This window comes from Triturus cristatus, chromosome 5_1, assembly GCF_964204655.1.
Source record: "Triturus cristatus chromosome 5_1, aTriCri1.1, whole genome shotgun sequence".
NCBI lineage: Eukaryota > Metazoa > Chordata > Amphibia > Caudata > Salamandridae > Triturus > Triturus cristatus.
The window spans coordinates 53,034,567-53,052,247 of NC_140587.1; the positions used below are offsets into that span (position 1 = coordinate 53,034,567).

Here is a 17,681-nt window from a genome sequence, read left to right on the forward strand (position 1 = left end):
TGACATGGGCTACCGACCTTTTGAAGTTCGTTTATTTATAGTATGAAGGTGACAGAGGCTGTCACAGTCGTTTGATAGGCGGAAGGCCTGGGTTTGTGTGTCAAACTAAACATCTGGGAAAGCCCAGAGTGACATGGGCTACCGACCTTTTGAAGTTCGTTTATTTATAGTATGAAGGTGACAGAGGCTGTCACAGTAGTTTGATAGGCGGAAGGCCTGGGTTTGTGTGTCAAACTAAACATCTTTAAGTTTATTCTCCCTGTTCCACAGGGAGGCAAGGGAAAGCCCAGAGTGACATGGGCTACCGACCTTTTGAAGTTCGTTTATTATTGTATGAAGGTGACAGAGGCTGTCACAGTAGTTTGATAGGCACCAGGGCCAGATGACATTAAAGGGCATTGTGTGCTGGAAACGAAGGAGCGGGTCCATTGTAGTAAGCGCAAGGAGCTGTAAATATTTGGTGTCGCTCAGAGATGCCCTGTGTTGGGTGGATGATATCCGAGAGCTGTACTCCTTCGAAAAGGACATTGCCTAACAGTCAAGCCAATGGCACATCAAGTGGTTATGGTGAAAATCTCGAAAGTAATTTGGTTTTGGAATCAAAAAAAAAAAAAAAAATACAAATACAAATACTGCTCTCTTCATCCATTCTTCGATATGAATGTGGCGACGTGAAGGGTTCACCTTGGCCACGTCACGACCCCATGATTAAACTACATGTGGTGTTCCCCAGGGATCCTGTAAATGGAAACACTTTGGGGGAACAAGGTTTTTCACACTAGGTCCCAGATATTTGAACCTCCAGAAATTAGGTCCTGCACAGACACCATGACTTCCCGCAAACTCCTAAACATGGCTAGTCAGACAGGTAAATGAGTAACATACCACCCTAACCGGTTTCAGAGTAGCGTCAGGAAACCAATCTGATACATGTGCCCTACAAATTTAGTATACCATGACATAACAAATGTGGGATTGCATTTCATAATCTTTCAGGGGAGGAACATAATGTGTCTGTGCCCTACTAAGAGATTCGAAAACAGAGCTGGTGGAACCACACAGGATGTTCCACAAGGTGACATACTGTTGAAATAAACAATTAAAAAAAAAAAAAAAAAATTAATGCTGAAATTATTTTAACTGACGTTAACAAGTTTAACGATATCTTGGACCAATAGTTATGGTAAAAAGTGAAATTGCAGTGCAAGTTGTTTCAGTCAATAACATTAACTAGCAACATCATATAACGAACATTACACAAAACGGTAAATATTTTCAGTGCCTGTTAAAAAGACATTTGCACATTTGTCCCCGATTGTTGTGGTTAGCATTAGGTTTTGAATTTTATAACTGATTTGACTTTGACCAAAAAAAAAATAAAAAATTTGGTGCTAATTACATGTCGTCTTCTGGAACGAAGCTTCAATTTTAAGGAATTAAAAGTAGGAATGAACCGAAATATTTCAATAATATTTATCTTAGTTTGATTTTATATGCCCAATTAAAGAACAAGGCTAGAATAAGACTCCATCATCTAAGTTAATGTAACTTCACTTGCAAAAATATTTAATGAAACCTGTATTATTTGGTAGTTAAGATGATCCCCAGAAGGCTGGGTCATTATTGGCAGTGGGGAGGCCAATCCAGGGAGATGTTGCTGAGATTGGTCATTGAAAGTAAACAATAGGATAATAATACAACGTGAGAGAAAGAAAATGTAAGGTTAATAGCCAAAAAGGTAATACGGCAGTTAGCAGTTAACCTGTTAAATTGAAGTGTATTAGCATGCTGCAGGGAGGCAAGATTGTCTCAACGAATCCCTTGCCAATAATGCTGTCACTAGCTAAGTTTGTGGCATTAACCATTCAGGGGCAGTGACGTGAAGCAGCAAGGGACAGTCAGCGTATGTTTCCTGTGTGCTGGGTGAGAGTACAAAGACAGAGGCTGTTGCCCCCATACCGTCTGATGTTCAGAGCTTTTAGTGCCCATCCCATCATTCGACACCCGTGATGTCAGCTTGTGTGGATAAACGTAGGGAAGGCAGTTAACTCGCACGTTACCTCCATCCTGCTTTACTGGGGCTTAGCTGTTGGAAACACTTCCGAGCCAGAATGACCCCAGTTGGCCCAATTGAAAATCACAATAGGATTTAATGCCATATACGCCAAAGCTAGCTCGTAAGGGCAGGGCACCTATAACAGCAAAGGGAGGAAGGGGGGGCTCTGGCAGCAACGGAAGCCTCCCCAGAGCTGTGGCGGAGTTACAGGGCGATCTGGAGGCAGAAGGGTACAGTAAGGGTACCTCTGCGATAGGCGGTACAGTAAGGGTACCCCTGTCCGGCACAGTAAGGGTGCCCGAGCCAAGGTCCGGGAGCCAAAGGAGGTTCTGCGAAGACCGCAACGGCGCCCCGTTAGTCCTTCGGGCGGTTGGGGGGCCTGAACCAACCGGGGGTGTGCCACAACACGCTCCGCCCCTGTCAAAAGTGGCGAGAGTATGCGACAGATCACGTGATCCAAAGGATGATCTGAAAATATGTGCCGCACTGCAGGGCATCGACCCACCGTGCGTGCTGGCTCGCCAGGCGGGCGGAGCAGCGAGGGGCTGCTTGCCCTGGATCGCCCGTAAGATAACCCACTTATCGTCATACTTATGTTGTATGAAATAAACCTGCAGCAGTTCTTCACCCACAATGAAAGTGTCGGTGTAATCTATGGGTGACGTCTGTGCATGTGTGTTGAGTGGAGCGGATGACGGTGTGGTCACTATGCCGCTGCCCGCGTCCCACGCAGGGGGACATCAGCAGGGCAGCCTTCTAGTGGCCGCCCGTCGGAGCCTCCCCCCCTTGCTCCGCCTCGCGTGAGGCCGCACCTCGGGGAGGCCCCCAATGGGATTGTCCGGGGGAGGCGTGCCACTAGGGTGGGCGAGGCTAGCCCCCCCTTTTTAGGCACCTCACCCCCTCTGATCTTCCTCTGCTTCCTGCGCGCTCCTCCTGGCCACGCGTATTCCCACCCTTTCCGCTTACCCTGCGCAGCGGAGGTAGCGCGCTATTGGAACGTTTTAATGTATTGGTTTTTTTTCTTGCGTTGCAGGACGAGTTACAGGGCGATCTGGAGGCAGAAGGGTACAGTAAGGGTACCTCTGCGACAGGCGGTACAGTAAGGGTACCCCTGTCCGGCACAGTAAGGGTGCCCGAGCCAAGGTCCGGGAGCCAAATGAGGTTCTGCGAAGACCGCGACGGTGCCCCGTTAGTCCTTCGGGCGGTTGGGGGGCCTGAACCAACCGGGGGTGTGCCACAACACGCTCCGCCCCTGTCAAAAGGGGCGGGAGTATGCGACAGATCACGTGATCCAAAGGATGATCTGAAAATATGTGCCGCACTGCAGGGCATCGACCCACCGTGCGTGCTGGCTCGCCAGGCGGGCGGAGCAGCGAGGGGCTGCTTGCCCTGGATCGCCCGTAAGATAACCCACTTATCGTCATACTTATGTTGTATGAAATAAACCTGCAGCAGTTCTTCACCCACAATGAAAGTGTCGGTGTAATCTATGGGTGACGTCTGTGCATGTGTGTTGAGTGGAGCGGATGACGGTGTGGTCACTATGCATCTTGAAGACGGCCTCCATGAGCATGGAAGGGGAGCCGGGACAGCGCCCCCCGCTGCCGCTTTATCTCACTCACCCAGCAGGGCCGGGTGGGCTGCTATCAGCCCAGGTCCAGCCGGGTGACTCCCTCCTTACGGCCCCCACCAGCAGGGCCAGGCTGCCCCATGAAGCCACAACTCGCCCTGGAGAGCTTGTGTCTGGCGTTCCACGAAGAACCCTCCCCACAGCTGGCTGCTCCGGCGCCCACACCATGTCAACGTCATTTACATAAGAATGCTTGCTGCACATGGGGACACCGTGGGCTCTCACTAGCGTCACTAGGTTAAAACACAAATACACCAATATGAAGGGTCTAAAATCTAGATTTTACTCCTATTCAATGTGTCAGTCGTTCTTCGAAGGGTGGGGGGGGAGGGGGGCACCAGACACACTGGAAGGTGTTTTGAAGTCGTTGTTACTAGACTGTCTGTGGCTACAAAGTATTGACAAACCAATAGCCAACAGCCTGGATATGCTCCGCTGGTGCTACATTTCCTCGCTCCTCTTTCTTCCGCCTCCCCATCGTATAAATGACCGGTGCACGCATGCGCAACATCGCACCTGCGGATGCTGAACAACAGCGGGACGAAACAATGACAAAACTAGTGGGTCTGCTTTCACTTCCAAAATGCGAGACCTATTGGCTATGCCAATGCTTGTTTCCTTTCCAGCACTGGCTTAAGTGTTGTTATATTGCCCAAAGTCAGCATCTTTTCCAGTTCGGCCTTTATTTGACAGCGAGTATGCTGCCGGAAATAAGATGACAATTTTGCAAAGTGCAAAATTGTTCTCTTCGGCGGACGACGAAGTTTTGGGCGGGGGAAGTTTACTTCTGAAATGTGTTTGCATTAAACATTTCTGAAACAAAACACGCTTTCGTTACAGATATTTTCTCCTCCTGTTTAATGTAAACAATGTATTTCTCCACAACCTGGTTCTGTTCTCTGGCACTTTTGTGACTGTCAGGAGCGCGCTTTAGGAGCTAGGCGACCCGCTGCCCCCCTTCCCATATATAACAACCCGCCCAGGCGACTCCAAGCCTCGTTTGTAAACAAAGCCCCCAATGTCTACTGGAGGTGTCAAGGGGGCTCCCCTCCCTCACCCCAGACCCCCAGTCGGCCCAGTGGATAACCCCTCAAATCACCATGACCGTCAGCTCAGGGTCTCACCCCACCATCGCCTCCACGTCCTTCAACCCCTGTAGCGCCTCGCTCAGCACTAGGGTCACGTAGCGCCCCGCTCCCCCCTCACCGTCAGCTCAGGGTCTCACCCCTTTACTCACCATCGCCCCCACCGTCTCTGGACCCATAGGTCTCCCTTCACCCCCAGCTCAGGGTCTCACCCCCTACCACTCTACTCACCAACGCCCCCCACCGCCTCCAGGTCCTTCCAGCACTGTAGCGCCTCGCTCAGCACTAGGGCCACGTAGCGCCCCCTGCGGGCCTCAGACTCGGGGATCGGCCGGAGCGCCTCCCCCTCCAGCCCCCGGTAGAGCTTTGGCCTCGTCTGGGAGAGGACCCGCCGGTCCCGGGGGTCGGGATCTGGGCCTGGGCCCCTCAGCATCGCCCGCAACTCCCAGTACTCCGTGCCTCGAAGACGAGGTCACGCCCGAAACTGAAAGTGGAAGTAGCTCAGGAGGGTCAGGTGGGAGCTTCCGCCCCGCCCCATGGGCCGGTCTCATATCGGCTCATGGCGGCCCCGGGGACAGCAGCAGAGGCCGAGCGGCTGAGGTCCGAGGACGGCCAGTCTTCCTCGGGCTCCAGTCCTGACTCCACTCCTTCCCCGTCCCGACAGGTCGGAGGCTCCACACTCGAGGTTCAGAAGCCACTGCTACAGGGGCCCGATACCAGGCCAATTCCCCACCAGGGAGGATCATCGGAGCTCCCAGCGAAGAGGGACGAGCCCAGGGTCTGGGCAGGTGAGACCTGAGGGTGACGGCCGAGGGAGTCTTTGGCCTCAGAGGGATGGGTGTGTAGGACTGCCTGTAGACCTCAGAGGTGTATCTTTGGGACACGGAGCGATGTGCCTGTAGGTCTGAGGGCCTAGGGGGCTTTGGCCTCAGAGGGATGTGTGTGTAGGACTGCCTGTAGACCTCGGAGGTGTATCTACACGGAGCGAAGTGCCTGTATGTCTCAGGGTCGATGGCGTCTTTGGCTTCAGAGGGATGTGCCTGTAGGTCTGAGAGTGTCTTTGGCCTCAGAGGGATGTGCCTGTAGGTCTGAGAGTGTCTTTGGCTTCAGAGGGATGTGCCTGTAGGGCTGAGGGTGTATTTGGCTTCTGAGGGATGTGCCTGTAGGGCTGAGGGTGTATTTGGCTTCTGAGGGATGTGCCTGTAGGGCTGAGGGTGTATTTGGCTTCTGAAGGATGTGCCTGTAGGGCTGAGGGTGTAATTGGCCTCAGAGGCATGTGCCTGAAGGCGCAAGGTGGGTCGCACACCGCTCATCATACTAGCAAATAGCCCCATAGGATTCTGGAGGATGTAGTGACAGCGGCGGGTACACCTATGCCACGAGTATATAGTTAAAATGCCATCCCTGGACACGTGTTTCGAGGTAATTGCCTCTCGTCAGCAGGGAGCAGGTAAGTATGCGGGGTGCCAAGTAGACTGCCAAAAAATTATCAGGTATAATACCTCTCACGGGGCGCGGGTGCGGGATCCGGGCTCGTCAACCCATGGCTCAGGGAGCTTTAAATACAAAATGCGAGGTGGGTCGCACACCGCTCGTCATACTAGCAAATAGCCCCATAGGATTCTGGAGGATGTAGTGACAGCGGCGGGGAAAACCTATGCCACGAGTATATAGTTAAAATGCCATCCCTGGACACGTGTTTCGAGGTAATTGCCTCTCGTCAGCAGGGAGCAGGTAAGTATGCGGGGTGCCAAGTAGACTGCCAAAAAATGATCAGGTATAGTACCTCTCACGGCGCGCGGGTGCGGGATCCGGGCTCGTCAACCCATGGCTCAGGGAGCTTTAAATACAAAATGCGAGGTGGGTCGCACACCGCTCGTCATTGCAGTGTGCGACCAATTGGACTTTAGTTAATATTCAGGCTCCTTGAGCCGGTGGAGCTGACGAGCTCATGGTTACGCACCTGCGCGCTACGAGAGGTACTTTACCTGAAAACACTTATTTTAGCAGCCTACACAGCAACCCTACACACTTTCCTACTCCCTGCTGACGAGAGGCAACTACCTCGAAACACGTGTCCAGGGATGGCTAACGCTACACTTACTTGCACTCATGACTCGGGCATAGGCGTACCCGCCGACGCTGACTTCAGGGACCACAAGTCTTTGGGGCAACACGCTGGTAGGTGGAGCAGTGTGCGACCAATTGGACTTCATGTGCCTGAAGGGCCGAGGGTGTATTTGGGCTCGGAGGGAGGTGCCTGTTGGGCTGAGGGTGTAATTGGCCTGAGAGGGATGTGCCTGTAGCTCTGAGGGGCGAGGGTGTCTTAACCTCAGAGGGATGTGCCCGTAGGTCTCAGGGCCGAGGGTTTCTTTGGCCTCAAAGGGATGTGTATTTGACGGCTGTCTTTTGTCTCAGAGAGATGTGCCTGTAGGTTCCTAGGGCCAAGGGTGTATTTGGCCTCAGAGGGATGTGCCTGTAGGGGCGAGGGTGTCTTTTGCCTATGAGGGACGTGTGTTTGAGGACTGAGGGCTTTCTTTGGCCTCGGAGGGATGTGCCTGTAGGTTTCAGGGCCGAGGGTGTCTTTGGCCCCTGAGGGACGTGTATTTGAGTGTTGTCTTTGGACTCAGAGGGATATGTCTGTAGGGCCGAGGGCGTCTTTGGCCTCTGAGGGACGTGTATTTGGGGACTGAGGACTGTCTTTGGCCTCAGAGGGATTTGCCTGTAGGTCTCAGGACTGAGGGTGTCTTTGGCCTCAGAGGAATGTGTCAGTAGGTCTGAGGGCTGAGGGTGTCTTTGGCCTCTAAGGGATGTGCCTGTAGACCTCAGAGCCAAGGGCTTCTTTAGCCTCATATGGATGTGCCTGTAGGTCTGAGGGTCGAGGGTGTCTGTTGTGGCTCACAGGGTGCGCCAGAGAGCACTGCCAGTCCGAGCGGGAACCACCCGCGGTCGGCGGACATGACGGGAACTACCATTCCCATGAGGCAATGCGTGCGGACGTACGTGACGTCAGCACGCTGGACGCGCCGGCGAAGAAAAGGAAACATCCGGCGGCAGTCAGGTGCCGGTTATTTTGTATCCAGGTCGGAAGTGCAAGCAGAGAACAGCGTATCGGGTAGGGGTGCTCTGCACCAAAACTGTGATTCTTTGCTGGCTTCTGTCGTCCTGACATTCCTTGGTTGTTGTTGCTGAAGCAAGGCGAGGTTCGTCTTGACTTTCAGGGTCCGAGTACCGTGGCCCCGTTGGATGCCTCTTTGAGGCGTGCGGGGTCGCCATTCTCCGTGTTGGTTTGGTCAGCACTCCTCGCGAAGGGGAGCTTGTCATTGTGTGTCCCTGTTCTATCGTTCCGTGGCCCCGTTGGAAGCCGTACTGCGGCGTGCGGGGTCGCATTCACCTAGGTCCGGAGTTAACTCCGGTCATTGCTCTCAATTGACACACAACAGGGCGGAGGGCTGTAACTTTCGGAAAGCGATATTCCGCGTTGTGTTGAGGGAGTAATAGATAGTCTCCTCAAGGACAGCATCTTTTCGTTCTTGTATATAGTGAACTCTGCCTACTGGTAGTATAACGGTGTGACTGAGGTTCGCCTGGAGAACCCGTGGGGGCGACCAGGAGAAGTATCCTGTTCCTTGCCCTGCTGCATTTTATGTGTGTTCGTTTGTACTCCATACAGGGGTGGAAAGGTGACTCCTGGCATACGTCCTTCCCCCCCTGTACTGAGAAGAATCCTGAGTTCATGGTAGGTCCTGTAGCTGAGGGGAGTTACGAGGGTGCTTGCATACTACGACCTCTGCTGATTGGTATCTTGTCTGTAGGGTTCCAGTTGCCTTGCAAGCAGGTCTTTCCAGTCTCCTGTTCCCCGAGAGCATTCTTTCTTTTACAGGTAAAAGGGGGAGCTAGAGAAGAACGGGGTGATAGCGAGAGAGATAGGGGCTGATGTTACCATTGCATGTTGTTCTTTCTCTTTCAGATCTCCCTCCCAGCTGTCCCCTTCCTTTCCTTCCCTCGCCTGATCACCCTTCTGTGTCTGTTATATATCTATCAGACCAAGGGGTTATCGGGAGGTGGACCCCATACAGCATCGTGCGACTCTGAGGACACTTGGACGGCGACAGAATAACCGGCCCACGGATAACTGTCCTCCCAGTCGCACGGTGGGATGGCCACCTTTGAGGATGTTATAGCTGCGTTGGCCTTGTTGCAGGCTGAGGTAGCTGCCTCTAGAACAGAAACAGCAACACTACAGGCGCAGGTAGATCGCTTGGAACGCAATCCCTTTGATGCAGGCTTACCCCGCGCCACCCCTACGGCTCCCGTTGTTGTGGAGATTCCCACGCCCGTGCAATTAGCTACTCCCGAAAGGTTCAGCGGGGAAGGCGGGAAGTTGCAAGTCTTTCTCACGCAAGTGATGTTACATTTTACCTGCAGGGCTAGGGCGTTTAATACAAACCATTCAAAGGTAGCCTTTCTTCTCTCGTATTTATCTGGGGACGCAGCTCAATGGGCAGTCCCGCTGGTGAGAAGAGACGATCAGCTCCTATATGATTGGAACGCATTTCTGGAAGAATTCGAGAAAACCTTCAACCGTCGAGCCGCCACGCTCTCAGCCGACAGAGATCTGCTAGAATTGCGACAAGGCAATAGGGATGTTATCTCCTATATTAACGATTTTCGGAGACTGATCACTGAAACCGAGTGGCCAGAAGAGAAGCAAGCGGCTCTTTTCCATCAAGGGCTAAGCGAAGACTTGAAGGATGTGGTGGCGCAGATCGACCCGCAACCAGTCACCTGTGAGGCACTCATCAGTTTGGTGTTAAGGTTGGATCATCGCCTAAGCATGAGAAAAGGGGACCACAGACGGCGGGAGAGACCGGTGCCTACTGTGGAACCTGCTAGGGCAGCAAACCACCCTGGTTCCTCAAAAACCGAGCCTATGGAAATTGGAGCCGTCCGTTCCCCGCTCACCTCCGAAGAACGAGAGTATAGGCGGAAGAAAGGCCTATGCTTGTATTGCGGACGGAAAGGGCATTTCATTCGCGAATGCAGTCTGCGGCCCAAAACTCCACGATCGGATCAGAAAGCTGCGGTTACAAGAACCACCCTCGCGGAGGCGGGAAACGCTCCGGCTTAAAGGAGGATGAAGGGAATCCTTTGAGCGCACTGTACATCCCTTCGTTGGAAGACTTGAAGACCAAGGAAAGAAGCCATTTTTATGTGGACGTGCACATCTTGGTGCAAGACAGGTGGTTGCAAGTCCGGGCGTTATTGGATTCTGGGGCCACGGGGTGTTTTATGGACCAAGATCAGGTGGTACGGCTCGGAATAACGTTACAGGAGAAAAGCATGCCGGAGATGGTATTTGCGGTTGATGGAAAAATGTTGGATTCAGGACCGGTGAGATACCATACAGGACCTTTATCGGTAAAACAGGGGACGGAGCACCAGGAGTTGATTTCCTTTAACGTTATTCCAGCACCCCATTATGGAGTAATACTAGGGTTGCCTTGGTTGTGCCTCCACAACCCGCTCATAAATTGGCTCGAAAAAACCCTGCAGTTTACCTCCGACTACTGTCTAGCGAACTGCAACGTTTCTGCAAGAAACCCTGCCATGTCATTGGCAACTTGTTACCAGGTGGCGACCGCAGTGGAACAAGCAGTAACATTACCCGAGGTCTATAAAGAATACCACAATGTTTTCAACGAAGACAACGCCGAAGTCCTGCCTCCCCACAGGGCATACGATTGTCAAATAGACCTGATACCGGGGGCGGTCGTTCCCGCGGGACGGGTGTATGCCCTAACGGAGCCAGAACATAAGTACCTCAGGGAATATTTGGATAAATATTTGGGCCTGGGGTTTATAAGAGTGTCAAAATCCCCAGCAGCGTCGCCTCTCTTCTTCATTCCTAAAGCCAATGGCGAGCTTCGCGCGTGCGTGGACTACAGGGCGTTAAATGCCATTACCGTGAAGAACCGGTATCCGCTACCACTAATCAACGTTCTGTTGGAGCAGGTAAAAGAGGCAGCGATCTACACGCGATTAGATCTGAAGGGGGCATACCATTTAGTCCGAATGAGGAGAGGGGACGAATGGAAGACTGCGTTTAAAACCAGATTCGGACTCTATGAGTACTTAGTTATGCCCTTCGGGCTATGCAATGCCCCCGCGGCCTTTCAATTCTTCCTAAACGATGTACTCCGTGAATATCTGGACCACTTTGTCATAGTGTACATCGATGACATTTTAATCTACTCCCAGGACACCAGGGAACATACGCAACATGTAAAAACCATCCTTCAAACTCTAAGAAAACACCATTTATTTTGCAAAATCAGTAAGTGCGAGTTTGGGGTGACGTCTGTGGAGTTTCTAGGGGTGAACCTCACACCCTGGGGGCAGAAAATGTCAGAAAGGAAGGTATTGGCAGTTAAACAATGGCCTACTCCCCGCAACCTCAGAGATGTACAGTGTTTTTTGGGGTTTGCCAACTTCTATCGTCGCTTTATCCACCACTTCTCAGACTTGGCAACCCCTCTCACTCAGCTATTGCGCAAGAAGGCGGTGTTCCAGTGGACCGCTGGGGCCCAAAAGGGTTTCGATGAGCTAAAAGAGGCGTTTTCTACGGCCCCGGTGTTGGCTCATGCACACCCTGAATGTCCATTTATCGTGGAGGCCGATGCCTCCGACACAGCATTGGGAGCGGTGTTATCACAGAGGCATGTCGAAACAGGGCAACTGCATCCAGTGGCATACATGTCACAAATTGAATTCCGCGGAGTGCAATTACAACATCGCCGAAAAAGAACTACTCGCCATCAAAGATGCCTTCAGTGAATGGAGGCATCATCTCATGGGTGCCAGACACGTGGTTACGGTTTATACCGACCACAGGAACTTACAGTTCATGACGGCAGCGAGACATCTAACCCCCCGTCAACTAAGGTGGACTCTCTTTTTTGCGGGATATAACTTCCTTGTTACTTATAGGCCTGGAAAGGAAAACAAAAAGGCAGATGCTTTATCCCGGCAAGCTTCCCAGGCCGCTCTCCCTACATCACCTAAAGGAGCCATCATCAGCCCTGAACACGTGATGGGGGCGACGTGTACAGATCCGTTCTTGAGAAGTGTATCCCGGAACGTCCAGACAAACCGATGGAAAACCTGGCTGAGAAGCAATCCCAGCTGGAGCTTGATTCATGATCTACCGATACGGGGAAAGCAGATACTTCTGCCCATTCGGGCCTTACGTCTTCAAGCATTCAAATGGTGTCATATTCTACCCTGCGCAGGTCACAACGGCCGAGAGAAAACCCTTGATAGGGTCCTAAGGCAATTCTGGTGGCCTTCGGTACGGGAGGATGTGGGCACTTGGGTGAAGGAGTGCAGAGTATGCAGTCAAATGAAGGCCTCACATTCCAAACCAGCAGGTTTGTTACAACCGCTCCCCACACCCAATCTCCCGTGGGAAAACATTTCGGTGGACTTCATAGTGGGAATGCCTAGCAACAAGGGATGTACCGTTATCACGGTCATTGTGGACTATTTAACAAAGATGGCACACTTCGTAGCCTGTGAGAAAATACCCACGTCAGGACAGTTGGCACATATACTACTATTGAACGTGGTCCGCCTACACGGCCTGCCCCGGAGGATTGTCTCGGACCGCGGAAGCCAATTCACAGCAAACTTCTGGAAGACCTGGTGTTCATCGTTGGGGATAGAATCCAACATTTCCACTAGTTTTCACCCGCAAACGGATGGACAGACCGAAAGGGTCAATCAAACCCTTAAGCAATACTTAAGGTGTTACTCCAGCGCTTCAAAAAACGATTGGGTGGACTTACTATGGTTAGCTGAAGTGGCGTATAACAGCGCATCACATGCATCCACCAAACTCACACCATATTACTGCACATATGGTTTCCATCCTTGGTTTTCGCCCTTCCTTAATCCAATACAACCAACTAAGGTTCCAGAAGCGCAGAGTAGAATAGAGCGCATTCACACCACTTTACTGAAGGCCAGAGGCAATCTGCGAGAGGCCAAGCACAGATACAAAGCTTCCGCCGACAAACACAGACGGCAGGGACCTGTATATAAAGTGGGAGATTATGTGTGGTTATCCACAAAAAACATCCGGTTTAAACACTATAGCGTATTCAACCCCAAGTACATAGGTCCCTATCGGGTGGTGAAATTGGTGACTCCGGTAGTGATTAAACTTTCTTTGCCCTCCTCCTTGCGCATTCATCCGACTTTTCATGTGTCCCTAGTGAAGCCAGCGCTGGTGAAGCCCAATAAGGCCCCTGCTCCAGTCATTGTAAATAGCGAAGCAGAGTACGAGGTGAGAGGGGTTTTGGATTCCAAGATACATCGCTCCAGGTTGTGGTACTTGCTGGCCTGGAAGGGATATGGGGAGGAGGAAAACTCATGGGAACCAGCTTCCAGTGTCCACGCTCCTGCACTGGTGGCTCAATTCCACAAGAAATATCCGAAAAAAGCTTGTTTATGTCAGTGCTCTTCGGGGGAGGGATGTACTGTTGTGGCTCACAGGGTGCGCCAGAGAGCACTGCCAGTCCGAGCGGGAACCACCCGCGGTCGGCGGACATGACGGGAACTACCATTCCCATGAGGCAATGCGTGCGGACGTACGTGACGTCAGCACGCTGGACGCGCCGGCGAAGAAAAGGAAACATCCGGCGGCAGTCAGGTGCCGGTTATTTTGTATCCAGGTCGGAAGTGCAAGCAGAGAACAGCGTATCGGGTAGGGGTGCTCTGCACCAAAACTGTGATTCTTTGCTGGCTTCTGTCGTCCTGACATTCCTTGGTTGTTGTTGCTGAAGCAAGGCGAGGTTCGTCTTGACTTTCAGGGTCCGAGTACCGTGGCCCCGTTGGATGCCGCTTTGAGGCGTGCGGGGTCGCCATTCTCCGTGTTGGTTTGGTCAGAACTCCTCGCGAAGGGGAGCTTGTCATTGTGTGTCCCTGTTCTATCGTTCCGTGGCCCCGTTGGAAGCCGTACTGCGGCGTGCGGGGTCGCATTCACCTAGGTCCGGAGTTAACTCCGGTCATTGCTCTCAATTGACACACAACAGGGCGGAGGGCTGTAACTTTCGGAAAGCGATATTCCGCGTTGTGTTGAGGGAGTAATATATAGTCTCCTCAAGGACAGCATCTTTTCGTTCTTGTATATAGTGAACTCTGCCTACTGGTAGTATAACGGTGTGACTGAGGTTCGCCTGGAGAACCCGTGGGGGCGACCAGGAGAAGTATCCTGTTCCTTGCCCTGCTGCATTTTATGTGTGTTCGTTTGTACTCCATACAGGGGTGGAAAGGTGACTCCTGGCATACGTCCTTCCCCCCCCTGTACTGAGAAGAATCCTGAGTTCATGGTAGGTCCTGTAGCTGAGGGGAGTTACGAGGGTGCTTGCATACTACGACCTCTGCTGATTGGTATCTTGTCTGTAGGGTTCCAGTTGCCTTGCGAGCAGGTCTTTCCAGTCTCCTGTTCCCCGAGAGCATTCTTTCTTTTACAGGTAAAAGGGGGAGCTAGAGAAGAACGGGGTGATAGCGAGAGAGATAGGGGCTGATGTAACCATTGCATGTTGTTCTTTCTCTTTCAGATCTCCCTCCCAGCTGTCCCCTTCCTTTCCTTCCCTCGCCTGATCACCCTTCTGTGTCTGTTATATATCTATCAGACCAAGGGGTTATCGGGAGGTGGACCCCATACAGCATCGTGCGACTCTGAGGACACTTGGACGGCGACAGTGTCTTTGTCCTCAGAGGGATGTGCCTGTAGGTCTGACGGTGCCTTTGGCCTCAGTGGGATGGGCCTGTAGGTTTCAGGGCGTCTTTGGTCTCAGAGGGATGGGTCAGTAGTTCTCAGGGTCAAGGGTGTCTTTGGCCTCAGAGGGATGTGTTCAGTAGGTCTGAGGGCCGAGTGTGTCTTTGCCCTCAGAAGGATGTGCCTGTAGGTCTGAGGACTAAGTACGGGGTTTGGCCTCAGACGGATGTGCTTGTAGGTCTCCAGGCCAAGGGTGTCTTTGGCCTCAAAGGGATGTGCATGTAGGTCAGGGTGTCTTTGGCCTCAGAGGGATATGTCTGTAGGACTCGGGCCGAGGGTGTCTTTGGCCTCTGAGGGACGTGTATTTGAGGACTGTCTTTGGCCTCAGAGCGATGTGCCTGTAGGTGTCAGGGCCGAGGGTATCTTTGGCCTCAGAGGGATGTGTCAGTAGGTCTGAAGGCCAAGGGTGTCTTTGGCCTCCAAGGGATGTGCCTGTAGGCCTCAGAGTCAAGGGCGTCTTTGGCCTCAAATGGATGAACCTGTATGTCTGAGGGTGTCTTTGGCCTCAGAAGGATGTGCCTGTAGGTCTGAGGGTGTCTTTGGCCTCAGAGGGATGTGCCTGTAGGTCTGAGGGTGTCTTTGGCCTCAGAGAGATGTGCTTGTGTGTCTGAGGGCCGTGGATGTCTTTGGCCTCATAGGGATGGGCCTGTAGGTCTCAGGACCAAGGGTGTCTTTGGCCTCAGAGGGATGTTCCTGTAGGTCTCAGGGCAAAGGTTGTCTTTGGTCTCAGAGGGATGTGTCAGTGGTTCTCAGGGTCGACGGTGTCTTTGGCCTCAGAGGGAGGTGTCAATAGGTCTGAGGGTGTCTTTGGCCTCAGAAGGATGTGCCTGTAGTTCTGATGGCCGAGGAGGGGCTTTGGCCTCAGACGGATGTGCCTGTAGGTCTCAAGGCTGAGGGTGTCTTTGGCCTCAGAGGGACGTGTATTTGAGGACTGAGGACTGTCTTTGGCCTCAGAGGGATTTGCCTGTAGGTCTCAGGACTGAGGGTGTCTTTGGCCTCAGAGGAATGTGTCAGTAGGTCTGAGGGCCGAGGGTGTCTTTGGCCTCTAAGGGATGTGCCTGTAGACCTCAGAGCCAAGGGCTTCTTTAGCCTCATATGGATGTGCCTGTAGATCTGAGGTTCGAGTGTGTCTTTGTCCTCCGAGGGATGTGCCTGTAGGTCTGAGGGTGTCTTTGGCCTCGGAGAGATGTGCCTTTATGTGTGAGGGTGTCTTTGGCCTCAGAGGGATGGGTCTGTAGGTCTCAGGGCAGAGGGTGTCTTTGGCCTCAGAGGGATGTGCCTGTAGGTTTCAGGGCGTTTTTAGAATACTCACGACAAAAATGTTCTCAGTCAGGAGTGGTAAGCAGTTGGAGGAGTCAAATCAGGAAGACCAGAAATATACTGGGCTGCAGAGACAGAATCTCAGTTCATGGTACCTTCTTACTAGAGTCCTGTTCTGTCCTCCCCAGTAGATTCCTGTTTCCCATCAAGACCACTCCCATGGATAGCCACTTCTCTGATGAGCCTCACAGAGGGCACCAATTGCAGAAATCAAAACCTTCTCAGGGGCTTCACTGATACACCTGGTCCTTTTAACCAACAGCAAAGAAGAGATTGGCACAGAAGCTGTAATATAAAAGACATTTTTTTATTTAACCTCAGAAGAGGGAGTATTGCGTCATACAGTATTCTCAAGTCACTGTAGCAGGCATTCTAAGGAGTACAGAGAACAGGGGCCTTATATACCCACACAGGGGCTCAAAAGAAGGCGGTACAAGTACACATGAGAAGAGTTACACACACAGATGGTCATACTGAAAATGCACAGTCAACAAATTGGAGGAGTAATAAGTTGCTGACATCAGTTAGAATAGCCTGACAGTTCTATACTAGGAACAGGTGCATTCTACTAGCTAGGCCCTTCTGAGCATGAGCAAGGCTCTGAATGAGGGAAAGAGCAAATGGCTAGCACATAGCTAACTAAAATGGCTGCCAAATTCAATATGGCTTTCAGCTCATGCTAACGGATTCCTGTAATCTTTAACACTCTGAGGGACGTGCATGTAGGTCTGAGGGCCGAGGGTGTCTTTGGCCTCAGAGGGATGTGCCTGTAGGTCTGAGGGTGTTTTTGGCCTCAGAGGGGCGTGTCTGTAGTTCTGAGGGTGTCTTTGGCCTCAGAGGGATGTGCCTGTAGGTCTGAGGGGGTCTTTGGCCTCAGAGGGGTGTGCATGTAGGTCTGAGTGTGCCTATGGTCTCAGAGGGATGTGCCTAGGTCTGTTTTAGGCCTCAGAGTGGTGTTCCTGTAGGTGTCAGGGCCGAGGGTGTCTTTGGTCTCAGAGGCATGTGCCTGTAGGTCTGAGGGTGTTTTTGGCCTCAGAGGGGTGTGTCTGTAGTTCTGAGGGTGTCTTTGGCCTCAGAGGGATGTGCCTGTAGGTCTGAGGGTGCCTATGGTCTCAGAGGGATGTGCCTAGGTCTGTTTTAGGCCTCAGAGTGGTGTTCCTGTAGGTGTCAGGGCCGAGGGTGTCTTTGGTCTCAGAGGGATGTGTATTTGAGGGGCCGAGGATGTCTTTGACCTCTTTCGCTCTGGACTCACAGTACTGGTTGTGGCCTCGCAGTACAGGATACACTACTTCTTTGGCACTGGGCTCACAGTGGAAGACACACTGCCTCTTTGGCTCTGGGCTCACAGTACTGGCAGTGGCCTCTCCCTATAGTACACACCATCTTTGTCTCTAGGTGCCCTTAACACACCGTCTTTGTCTCTAAGCGCACAGTACACCCCATCTTTGTCTTCAGGCGCACAGTACTCCCCATCTTTGTCTCTAGGCACACGGTACACCCAGTCTTTATCTCTAGGCGTACGGTACAACCAGTCTATGTCTCTCTTTGTCTCTAGGCGCACGGTACACCCTGTCTTTGTCTCTAGGCGCACGGTACACCCCGTCTTTGTCTCTAGGCATAGGGTACACCCAGTCTTTATCTCTAGGCGCAGGGTGCACCCAGTCTTTGTCTCTAGGCATACGGTACACCCTGTCTTTGTCTCTAGGCGCACGGTACACCACGTCTTTGTCTCTAGTCATAGGGTAC

General features: G+C 52.2%; 2 protein-coding genes across 2 annotated transcripts in view; one reads left to right on the forward strand and one right to left on the reverse strand.

Moving 5' to 3' along the window:
- Nucleotides 1-5,273, reverse strand: part of LOC146830150 (C-type lectin domain family 2 member D-like) — a 154,433-nt gene extending 149,160 nt beyond the window's left edge. Inside the window, exon 1 of the mRNA XM_085604399.1 lies at nt 5,003-5,273. Coding sequence (XP_085460525.1) covers nt 5,003-5,204 — 202 coding nt within the window. The 5' untranslated portion in view covers nt 5,205-5,273. The remainder of the gene's footprint in view (nt 1-5,002) is intronic.
- Nucleotides 5,274-5,330: 57 nt separating this feature from the next.
- Nucleotides 5,331-17,681, forward strand: part of LOC146830151 (killer cell lectin-like receptor subfamily G member 1) — a 151,024-nt gene continuing 138,673 nt past the window's right edge. The window contains exon 1 of the mRNA XM_085604400.1: nt 5,331-5,559. Coding sequence (XP_085460526.1) covers nt 5,331-5,559 — 229 coding nt within the window. The remainder of the gene's footprint in view (nt 5,560-17,681) is intronic.